At 37.6% G+C, this 12,234-nt stretch overlaps 1 protein-coding gene across 13 annotated transcripts in view; it reads left to right on the forward strand.

The window, feature by feature from the left end:
- The window catches only part of DENND1A (DENN domain containing 1A), a 538,527-nt gene that overhangs the window by 42,320 nt on the left and 483,973 nt on the right, over positions 1 to 12,234 (forward strand). For all 13 annotated transcript variants that reach the window (XR_011255499.1, XM_069582473.1, XM_069582475.1 and 10 more), the window contains exon 2: positions 6,226 to 6,296. Coding sequence is in view for 9 of the 13 variants with exons in the window: in XM_069582473.1 (XP_069438574.1) it covers positions 6,226 to 6,296 (71 nt within the window). In the remaining 4 variants the exon portion in view is untranslated. The remainder of the gene's footprint in view (positions 1 to 6,225; positions 6,297 to 12,234) is intronic.

Genomic DNA, 12,234 nt, shown 5'->3' on the forward strand with positions numbered 1-12,234 from the left:
TTAATGTATTAATGGTTTAATGAAAATATTAAGTCGCTTGGTCATTTGCATTTAGAAGAGAAACTTAAAAGCTTTTTTTTTAATTTGCAGAGAAGTAGAAAATGCTTCTTTGGAGAAGGAAATGGCAACCCACTCCAGTACTCTTGCCTAGAGAATCCTGTGGACAGAGGAGCCTGGTGGGCTGCTGTCCATGGGGTCGCACAGAGTCAGACATGACTGAAGTGACTTAGCATGCATGCATGCATTGGAGAAGGAAATGGCAACCCACTCTAGTATTCTTGCCTGGAGAATCCCAGGGACAGAGGAGCCTGGTTGGCTGCCTTCTATGGGGTCGCACAGAGTCAGACATGACTGAAGCTACTTAGCAGCAGCAGCAACAGAAAATGCTTCTATCTTCATTGGCTTCATTGGCCCTTATGTATATTGCTTGGTATGTTATTAAACTTGTCACAACGTTAATCACTACTTCTTCTATAATACAACGTGTAAATGATCATGGGTAAGTATGACAATAACATATATAGTCTGGTTTGTTTTTAGTGTGGTAGTCAGCATTTTTTTTTTTTCCTGAAGAAACTATCGTAATCTTTGGCACCATTTAATAGAACTCTGGCAGCTATTTGAACTGAGTAAGAAAGTTTGGTAGGTTTATAATTCATTAGAATGAGGCAATGACTATGGGTAACTGTAGAAGAGAAGTTAGCGTCATTGTTTCCACAAATACTTTTTTCCTTTGAAATCTTTTATTGCAAAAGCACTGTTGATATGGATTATTGAGGTATACCTTATGTTTATTTTATATTGTATGTACTAATTATTTAGATGAAGAGTTCCATTTAACTAGATCAGTGGTTCTTAAACTGTGATCACTAGTTCAGCAGCATCACTATTATCTGGGTACTTATTGGAAATGCCAATTCTTGGGTTCTGCCCCAGATACGCTGGAGATGGGGCTTGAAATCTCATCTTTTAATGTGCTGAAATTTGAGTCACAGAAGTGTATAATCACTCCTATCATTTATTGAAATTTTTTAGACTCTGGGAAGGCAAGTCTGTACTTCTTTTATTCCTTTTCAATATTTGATTCTGGCTGTGTGCCAGGGACTGTTTAGGCACCTGGGAAACACTTGTGGGTATGACAGACAAAAATGCCTACTCTCCTGCAGTTTACATTTAGAGGAGAGAAACAAGGTTGTGATTGCTGTGATGTGTAGAATTAAAATTCAATGGTAGAGTGTATTGGGGAAGACTTTTTGAGGAGGTCAGGTATAAGTTGTATTTTGAATGACAGGAAGAGCCATCTATATGATGATCAGTGCAAAAGGCCACAAGATAGAAATGAATTAGGTGTGTTGAGGGGCAGACAGAAGGCCAGTGTGGCTAGAATGCAGTGGGCAAGAGGAGAGAATTCTGAAATGAAATTGGAGAGATAGGGAGAGGCCAGATCATGTAGGACCTTGTAAGGACTTTTTTCCTACTCATTTTAAAAAAAATTGTAGTAAAATGCATATAACATAAAATTTACCAGACTGGAAAAGGTCAGTTTTCATTCCAATCCCAAAGAAAGGCAATACCAGTGCTCAAACTACCGCACAATTGCACTCATCTCACACGCTAGTAATGCTCAAAATTCTCCAAGCCAGGCTTCAGCAATACATGAACCGTGAACTTCAGATGTTCAAGCTGGTTGTAGAAAAGGCAGGGGAACCACAGATCAAATTGCCAACATCCGCTGGATCATGGAAAAAGCAAGAGAGTTCCAGAAAAACATCTATTTCTGCTTTATTAACTATGCCAAAGCCTTTGACTGTGTGGATCACAAAAAACTGTGGACAATTCTGAAAGACATGGGAATACCAGACCACCTGACCTGCCTCTTGAGAAACCTATATTCAGGTCAGGAAGCAACAGTTAGAACTGGACATGGACCAACAGACTGGTTCCAAATAGGAAAAGGAGTACATCAAGGCTATATATTGTCACCCTGCTTATTTAACTTCTATGCAGAGTACATCATGAGAAACGCTGGACTGGAAGAAGCACAAACTGGAATCAAGATTGCCGGGAGAAATATCAATAACCTCAGATATGCAGATGACACTGCCCTTATGGCAGAGTGAAGAGGAACTAAAAAGCCTCTTGATGAAAGTGAGAGAGGAGAGCGAAAAAGCTGGCTTAAAGCTCAACATTCAGAAAACGAAGATCATGGCATCTGGTCCCATCACTTCGTGGCAAATAGATGGGGAAACAGTGTCAGACTTTATTTTGGGGGGCTCCAAAATCACTGCAGATGTTGACTGCAGCCATGAAATTAAAAGACTCTGACTCCTTGGAAGGAAAGTTATGACCAACCTAGATAGTATATTCAAAAGCAGAGACATTACTTTACCAACAAAGGTCCGTCTAGTCAAGGCTATGGTTTTTCCAGTGGCCATGTATGGATGTGAGAGTTGGACTGTGAAGAAAGCTGAGGGCCGAAGAATTGATGCTTTTGAAGTGTGGTGTTGGAGAAGACTCTTGAGAGTCCCTTGGACTGCAAGGAGATCCAACCAGTCCATTCTAAAGGAGATCAGTCCTGGGTGTTCTTTGGAAGGACTGGTGCTGAAGCTGAAACTCCAGTACTTTGGCCACCTTATGCGGGGAGTTGACTCATTGGAAAAGACTCTGATGCTGGGAGGGATTGGGGGCAGGAGGAGAAGGGGACGACAGAGGATAAAATGGCTGGATGGCATCACCAACTCAATGGACATGAGTTTGAGTGAACTCCAGGAGTTTGTGTGGACAGGGAGGCCTGGTGTGCTGTGATTCATGTGGTTGCAAAGAGTTGGACACGACTGAGCAGCTGAACTGAACCACTTTTAGTTATATTTGATTTTCTTTTTAAAGAAATTCATTTTTAATTAAAGAATGATTGCTTTATAATATTGTGTTGGTTTCTGCCATGCTTCACCATGAATCAGCCATAGGTATACATATGTCCCCTCCCTCCTACCTTGCATCCTCTCTTACCCATCTGGGTTGTCACAGAGTACCTCTTTGAGCTCCCTGAGTCATGTAGCAAATTCCCACCGGCTATCTATTTTGCATATGGTAGTGTATGTTTCCATGCTACTCTTTGTATTCCTCCCTCCCTCCTCCCCCCATATCTACAAGTCTGTTTTCCATTTTTAAGTGTATCGTTCCGTGATATTCAGTACTTTCATGTTGTTGTACAACCATCACCACCGTCTATCTGCAGAACTAAGACTTTGGTTTTTAGTTTGAATGGTATGGGAAGTTTTGGGGAGGTTTTGAGCAGAGGACTGCTATAGCCTGACCTTTGGAATAAAAGGGACTGTAGGAAGGCAGGGAGAAGGCAATGAGACCAGTTAAAGTATTATGGTAATTGAGGTGAAATGTTGATGATCTATCAAGGATGGTCGGTTGGGGATGCTGAGACTCATTGAGATTCTGGGTATATTTTGATGATTAAATCAACATAATTTGTCTGATTGATTTGGCATATAAAACAGGACTGAAGGGTGATACCAGATTTGATGTCTTTTGTTTGTTGTTTTGTTTTGTTTTGTTTTGTTTTTTTTGCCTAAGTAATTGGATATCAGGAAGTGCAGGTTTGAGGAAGAAAAGTGCCATTTGTTAAGTTAAAAATTCTTCTTAAAGATCCTGATGGGGATGTTGAGCAGGCAGCTGGATGAGGGAATCTAGGGTCCGGGAAGAAGTCGGGTTGGAGACAGGACTTTGGAGCTCATCAGCATTTGCCTGGTAATTAATACCATGAGACTGAATGAGATCATTTAGAGAATGAGTGTAGGCAGGAAGAGGTCTAGCACTAAGTTCAAGGGTAGGAGAGTTTTGTCTGAGAAGGAATCACCAAAGGAGCAGCCAGTAAGGCAGGAAGAATACCGCTAGAGAGTGATGTCCTGGCAGGCACGTGAAGAAAGTATTTGAAGAAGGAGGGCAAATCAATCAGCTGTGTCAAATGCTGCTGAGAGGTTAAGACAAGCATTTGAGATTGACCATTTTGGCACATTTTAGCAATGGGGAAGACACTGGTGATCATGACAAGTTGTTTTGGTGGTGTGGTGAGTTCAGAAGCCTGGCCGAAGTGTTGAAGAGAAAGGGAGAAGAAGCAGAGAGTTTAGACACCGTTAGAATGTTCTTCAGTTAGACAGCAGATCTGTACAAACCACCTTAAGTTAGTGGCACAAATTAATGCTCCAGTGTTAAAAAAAACAAATTTGGTATGTAACACCTTTGCATGCTCAAGTTTGTTCCTTTCAGTTTTTTAAATAGAGAAAAATAAACTTAAAAGTGGACATTTGGGTTAAAAAAAAATGCATGGAATCTTTGAGGAATCTCCATGGAGTCCCAGGGTCCCGCAGAACACACTTTGAAAGCTGTTATCTTAATCGAGAGGAGTGAAATTCTGAGATGAAATTCAGCCAGTTGCAAAATAGGCATAAAGATATTTCTACGTTTTAGAGGGAATCTTCTTGGTGTTCTTCAGGTGAACTTAGAATATTCCTTTCTTTCAACAAACCCTTTACTTTTAGATCATTTGAATCAAGGGATTTTCCATATGGTGTTTTCCGCAAATGTTTTGGTGACCGAGGGATGCTGACCTTGTCGGTCTTTTTGTACCCTTTTGCAGGGGAAAGAAAAAGTACAAAAGCATTTTTAAATAGCTTTCTTAAAACTTGAGTTTACTTTAAGTAAGATACTCTGATTTATTGTCTAATTTAAAAATTGTATTTGACAAAGGTATATTTAAATCCCTTGAATTTTAGAGCAGGCAACTCTTTTCACTGTAGGTACTTATTTAAAGCACATTCGAAATTCTCTTCAGTAAGGAAATGATGGTTCTTCATGAGAGAAATAGTAGATCCCTGACTGGCAACTACTCCTAACAAATTGGAGGGAGTATTACAATATTGAGTCTAAGATGCCATTATTTGTAAGATGCACTGTTATTATATGTACTACTAAGAAAGAAAAATTGCCATTTAGAGTTGTAAGATGCAATTGATTGTAAAACATGGGAAAATGTGGGAGAAAAATTTAATCTTAGAATCAGTGAAACCCAGAATTTGAGTGCCTGGAGGTCTGAGTTGCAGTTCTGGCTATGTTTCTAACTAGTTGTGGGACTACCAAGTCATTTAGACTTTCTCTGCTTTAGATTCCTCACCTGTATGGTGAGGGTGATGACTGATCCACCTACCTCATAAGATTGTAATGAGGATAAAGAGAGGTAAATGAGATAGTTATTTTGGAAAGTGGAATCTGCTGGGCAAATTCAAGGTATTTAGTTGATTGCAATTCCCTTAGATCTGATTAGGCAACTCAGAGTTTCTTCTCTGAGCTTTGTTGTCAGGTTTAAAATAGAATTCAGTCATAGACATTTGAATGTGTAACATTTTTTTCTGCTAAATGATTTTCTTGCAATCTGGAAATAATCTTTTTATTGTAGTTTTAGAATCAAAGAGAAAAGAGAAAATACAAAGATAATATAACCCCGATGTTCTTGTCACTCAGAATGAACAACTGTTAACATTTTGTTAGTGCTGTGATCTTTTTAAAACTTAATATGAAATATTCATGACATAAAAAGGTAAAAGGATATAGTAATAAACATTCACATACTTGCCATCGCCAATGCAGGGGAAGCCACCCCCCCACCCCTCCCCGCCCCTGCTGTGAGGAAACAGTATCTTAAATTTTAGATTAGCATCCTGTCTTCATAATAGCCTAATGAGATAGGATACTGTTTCTCTTGAGTCTTTAACATCTGTAAGTAAGCAAGTTAATGTCATCACCTGAATATTTTATCCTGGAATATGAGGGAGCACGTTACATTGGGCTAGTGTTGCCTTAGTTTGAATTTCCTCAAAATTTTTCTTTTGGTTTTGGAGATCCAGCTGTATAAATGGGAAATATAACATCTGTAAAATCATAACAACGGCTAACCTATTATGTGCTAGACATTGTATTTAGGCAATTTTGGTTTGTTTTCTTTACATTTCACAGTAATAATTCTGCTTAGGTATTTTCATTTTATAGATTAGGAAGGCTGTGGCTCAGAGAAGTTCAGTAATTGTCCAAAGTTCCACAGCCATTAAGTTGCAGAGCTAATTATTTTAATCAAGTTTTGCCCTGTATCACAGCCTGCATGTTCTGTATCATGCTGCCTCAGTCCTTGTCAGTAATCACGGTCTATTTCTTTTGTAGGCAAAACCCAGAGACCACATTTGAAGTGTATGTTGAAGTGGCCTATCCTAGGACAGGTGGCACTCTTTCAGGTATTTGCATGTTTCATTATGATATGGCATGTTTGTTTATTGTATGACATAGCCATGCACATTGGATAATATGTGAATATTCTAAACTGTTATTTATCTTTAAGTGTGTTTAAGTGTCTTTCCCTTTTATCTGTGCCCACATCATCCTAGGGAACAATTTAAGAGTCATTGCTTTAATAGCCTTGAATTATGGCTTTATTCATTATAACCATTGGATTTTAGTTTGTGTCTTTCAGAGATACCTGGAAGTCAACATTTTAGTATGAAATATTATCACCTTGCTAATAAAGAGTGTTTAGAATTAAGTTATAAAATAATATAAAGGGAAATCTCTGCCACTTACCTGGGAGATGTTTGAAATAGATTTAATTCAGTAAATTTTATGTCAGCTGGTTAAAAAAGAGGTTGAAAATTAGTTGAAAGAAACACCTCTTCTGGCTTTAGCTTTTGGACTAATTTGGACATGTATTCTTGGACAACAGGGTCTTGGATAAGATTAGAGTATCTTGTTCAGGCTGAGTAAATCACTTTTTGAGCTAAAATCCTTCCTGGTTAATGAGCAAAAATCATCTTCTGGCCTAGTGTTCTTTTTCTTGGTGCCTAAGAGAGTGATGTGTTTGCCAAAGATTTATCAGGGAGCATCTCTTGGTCTACACAACAGCAGTTGTGTATATTTATTTGGTGTTTATGGAGAATGAATTTATTTGGATTAGAAACTTGGAGTAATCAGGATTCCAATGGTAGTTATGCCTATAATTAATTGGCTGTACAACCTTGAGCATGTTTTCTACTTCATTATTTTTAATTAGATTGTAATGCTCATAAAATAGCTACCTTTTGTTGAGTATCTATTGTTCTATTTTCCTACATGCTTGATGTACCTAGTTAGTTCTTACAGTACAACTCTTAAAGATAGTTGGATGGCATCTCCATTATGCCTATGAGAAAGTAGCATCTGAGAGGTCAGATAATTTACCAAGATCTTATAGCTACTGTGTGGAATAGCAAGGGCTTTTGGTTCCAAGTCCTCTTCACTCTGCTAAGTTGCCTTCTTGAGGACAGTGACCATGTTATACACATCTCTCCATGGCATCTCCAGGGCTTTGTACAATGTCACTGGCATTTCTTAACTGCATTTCTCAATATCAAAAGTGAAAACTGTGTGAGCTTCACTTTCTGAATTAATGACACATATTATAAACTTATTGGGGCTTTCCTGATAGCTCAGCTTGTAAAAATCCACCTGCAATGCAGGAGAGTCCTAGGTAGGGAAGATCCCTTGGAGAAGGGATAGGCTACCCACTCCAGTATTCCTGGCTTTCTTTGGTGGCTCAGACGGTAAAGAATCCACCTGCAGTGTGGGAGACCTGGGTTTGATCCCTGAGTGCTTAACTTTCTGAATTAATGGGACATGTTATAAACTTATGGTCGTTCTGGAACTAGAATGTGAATATTCATCTTAAGTTATGCCTCTAACTGTGCAAACTACTGGATTGAGAAGGGAGGTAGCTGATACTAGGGGTGTTTGAGCTGTGGTACCTCTGTGAGCCTACTTGACAGAGTAGCTAGTTGGTGATGGCTGTGATTTGATAGATTTAGGGACAAAAATTTTTCTTATTTCTACAGTTGCTATTGCTCCCCCTTTCAGTGCTATAGGTATTTCCTCCCAAAGTTAAAATGAATTTTTTTGGGGGAATATGAACAAAGTTTAAGTGCAAATAAGATGGAAGAGTGTACAAAATGAGAAGTCTTTACCATATCCTCTTCTCCCAGTTATCTAATTCCTCTCCCTGTAGGCAACTCTTGTCTGATTTAACCCCTTTAGTTTACTTTTTAAAAACTTTAAATTTTGAAAATATTTTAAAAGATAAGTTACAGGAGTAGTTAAGTGTATACTCGCTTTCCTTAGAGTCATCAGTTGTTACTGTTTCACCTTATTTGCTTGATCACTGTATTTTTTTGCAAAACATTTTGAGAATAAGTTGCAGACATTGTGACCCTTCACCCTTAAATACTTTAGAATATATCTCCTAAGAATAAGGGCATTTTCTTAAATAACTGTGGTCCCATTATTGAAATAAGAAAGTTAATGTCTTTTGTCCATATTTAATCAGTTGTCACAATAATATCCTTTATAGCACTTCCCCACTCTGATCCAATTCAGGATCATGTAATCCATTTAGTTTTCACAGCTGTTTAGTTTCTTTCAGTCTGGAATAGTTTTGCAATCCCTTCCTCCCTTTTTTAATCTTTATATCATGTTTCTGAAGAACCTAGGTCTCTTGTTTTATAGAAAGTCCCTGGGTTTGAATCTGATTCTATCCTCATGATTAGATTCAGGTTATGGATTTTGGATAGGAGTATTTCAAATATCATATATGCCCTTCTCGGGCTTCCCTGGTGGCTCAGAGGTTAAAGCGTCTGCCTCCAATGCTGCAGATCAATGTGTATCACATCAGCAGAGATGTGATGTCCATTCCATTATCTGTGGAAAAAAATACATTAAACCTTTGTGTACAGTTTAATAGTTACAGAGTGAGTATCCTTGTTACTGTTATCCGGGTGAAGACATATAATATTGCTTGGTTCTAAGGAAATTCTGATCGTGGCAAGAGAACTCCTGCCCTTGTCCTATGCTTTGGCCCTCTTCTAAAGTGCTGTTTTCAGGCAAGGAGTCCATAGGGTCTGTGGGACATGCTTGCTTAGATTGTGAATCCTTCCATCCTAGACAAACTGTGAGTACCTCACATCTAAGAATTTCTTGACCCAGTGGCCCCAGAGTCTAATTTCCAGAGTCTGAATCTTCCCTGGGGTCTGTCTTTCTGAGGGTCAACTGGCTGCTGGTATACACACCCCTAGACCCAAAGGGTGCCCTCAGGGTATCTGTTTGTGGGGAGTAGGGGATGGCATGGAGCTTGGACTTGGGAGTGGAGGTGATTGCATCCCTGTGTGTGAGGTTCCTGGCACTGTGGGATGGAAAAGGGAGAAATGGCCGATGGTCAGTTTTCTGTGAACCATGTTCCTACATAGCACTCTCAGGAACTCAAGAATTCTCAGTGTGAATCTGGCCTTCCAAGTACTTGTGATAGGAGAATGGAACATATTTTATTTAATAGTTTGTTAGCTTATTTCACATCTTTGAAATGTTTAGGCATATGGTTTGTGGACCTCAGTTTGTACTCTTGCCTAGGCCCTGTAAATGTTAGAGGTGGGGCTGGCCAGCGCCCCAGAAGTCCCTGCCTCCCTTTTTCCAGAGGTAACTACTATCCTGACTTTTATGATACTCATTTCTTTGTTTTTCTTTGTAGTTTTACCATATAAGTTTACCTCCTTGAAAAATTTAATTTAGTAATAATGCCTGTTTCTGAATTTTATAGAATTATTCTGTGTGTAGTTTTGCTGCTTTTTTAATCAAGTCTGTAAGGGTTCTCTGTGTTGCTGTGTGTACTGTAGTCATTTATTTTCATTGCAGTATAGTACACTTTAAGATTATATCACAGTTGATTCTGCTGTTGAAGGAACTTGAAGTTGTTTGCCATTTTTGGCTATTACAAGCAATGTGATAGCAATTATAAGGCTTTATATCAATACCTAAATCCTGGTGCATGTATATACATAGGATATATACTATACTTGATTACTGGATCACACTAACCTGTTTTTCAAAGTTGATCTTGCTCATCTATACTACTTCCAGTGGTGTTTGGTCTTTGTCATTCAACATCTTTACAGTCCTTAATACAGTTAGATTTGGAGTTATTTTCCAACCTGATAGTTGTATAGTAGTATCTCCTCATTGTTGTTATTTGTATACTTTTCTGGTGACTAATGAGATTGAGCACCTTTTCATACACTATTGACCTCTCAAAATATCTTCATTTTTAAAGTGCCTGTTCAAGGCTTAATCATTTTTAAATTTTTTCTATCTTTTCTGTGTTGTTTTATAAGAAATTGTTTGTACATTATGTATGTTATCTGATCAAGTGGGTTGTAGACATTGTCTCCTACTCTATAGTTTGTTTTTCACTGTCTGGTATCTTTGATCAAAACTTCTTGATTTTCATACCTACAGTTTATTGATATTTTCCTACTCTACAGATATGAAGCTATTGTCCTATATTTTCTTCCAAGAAACTTAGTTTTGTCTTTCACATTCTTTAATATGTCAAGTATTTTAATTTTCTATTAGATGATTAATATCCAGAAAAGCTAAACTTAAATTTGATTCCTTATCCATAATTTTTTAAAATTGGGAAACTAAATAAAGCCAAATTACTAAAATATGCTGTTCTTCTACATAAAACATGTTTTTATAAAATGGTCAGGTACTTCTAAGTAACACCTAAAAATTACCTCACAATAAAAGAATGACAAATGTTAGAAAGACCAGTAAGAAATATTCTGTTCAGTTCAGTTCAGTCGCTCAGTTGTGTCTGACTCTGCGACCCCATGAATCGCAGCACGCCAGGCCTCCCTGTCCATCACCCTCTCCCGGAGTTCACTCAAACTCACGTCCATCGAATCACGTATGAACTCATGAAGGTGTTGTTAACTGTCATGTGTTCTGTGCTCTGAAGAGCATTCCATAACACCGTGGAAGAGACATGTAATTTGTCCGTTCTACTTAGATATTGTATCCAGACCTGACACTGAGTGGTACCTTCTCCCAAAGTTTGTGCAAATAAAATTTGGGTATACACGCTGAACTCACGGTACCGCTTACTTTGTTTGGGAATTTGTAAGATTTCCCAGTTGCTAATACCAGTGAATGAGCTGTCAAATATTTGATTTTAGATAACTTTTGTCTACTTATACAACCTTTCTTTCTTCTAATACAGCTTATATTTGCCTTTTTCAGATACTATTTAATGGATTACTCTTCCCATTTAGATGACTGTAAAGAATCTGTCTTAAAATTAGTCTTTGTTTCTTGGATCTGCATCTCTAATCTCTGACAAAATACCTGAATAAATTTAGGTATAAACCTTACGCTGTATAGTACTAGTGTCTGGGCATAATCTTCTCTTTGAAGTTTGTTTGCATCCCCCAGCGGGATTAATTCCCTGCTGTGAGAAGGTGGGTTACAGAGCACTGAAACTACTTTATGGGTCTTTAATTGGAGGAGTCAGTATAGGTTTTGTTCTATAAATTTCTGTGAGAGTTTCATTCTTACGATTTTTCTTATACTGTGATATATTATGTTCTCATTGTAAAAAAAAATACACAAAATTTCCCACTTATTTGAGTATGTATTAGCAGATTATCATAGTGTATATTTTTCTATTTATCTTTAAAATTTTAGTAGCTGGTTTTTGTACTAGTTTTTGAACTAGCTTTTGACCATGTGTAAAATTTTGAAAAATTATAAAGAGAAAAATTATCACTCAGTACTAATATTTTGATTTATTTTCTTATAGCCTTGTATGTGTGTAAATATATAAACTCCCCCCCGAACTTATGTTACATATATGTGTTTTCCTTGTTCTCCCTTGAATCATTAAACTTTTCCTAAAATTATTAATATAGCTTTGTAAAAATCAATTTAGTTGCTATAAATTATGACATCATATCTATGTGCTATATTTACTGATAATTACATCTTTAGATTGGTTCCAGGATTCTCCTGTTGTAAATAATGCCAGTGAATATCTTTTGTGTATAATCTTGTTATTTAGGTATGTGGTTTTAATGTTTAGAAAAAGAAGTTAGATCGTTTTGAGTGGATCTTTGATCTACTTTGTTCTTAATTTTTTAGTGCCTTTTTCTGCCAGCTTCATTTTATGTTCTCTAGTTTGTCTATTTGTTCAAGAACCCACCTTACATAGGGATCCCAGAATAGGAATACAGTCACCTCCAGTTGTGAAAGTTCCTAGAGCTGAGTTCAGTCTGTCTGACTGAAGGTCTCAAAAAAGGGTGCTCTTGCAAGAGAGATGAGCCT

This window comes from Ovis canadensis, chromosome 3 (assembly GCF_042477335.2).
Source record: "Ovis canadensis isolate MfBH-ARS-UI-01 breed Bighorn chromosome 3, ARS-UI_OviCan_v2, whole genome shotgun sequence".
NCBI lineage: Eukaryota > Metazoa > Chordata > Mammalia > Artiodactyla > Bovidae > Ovis > Ovis canadensis.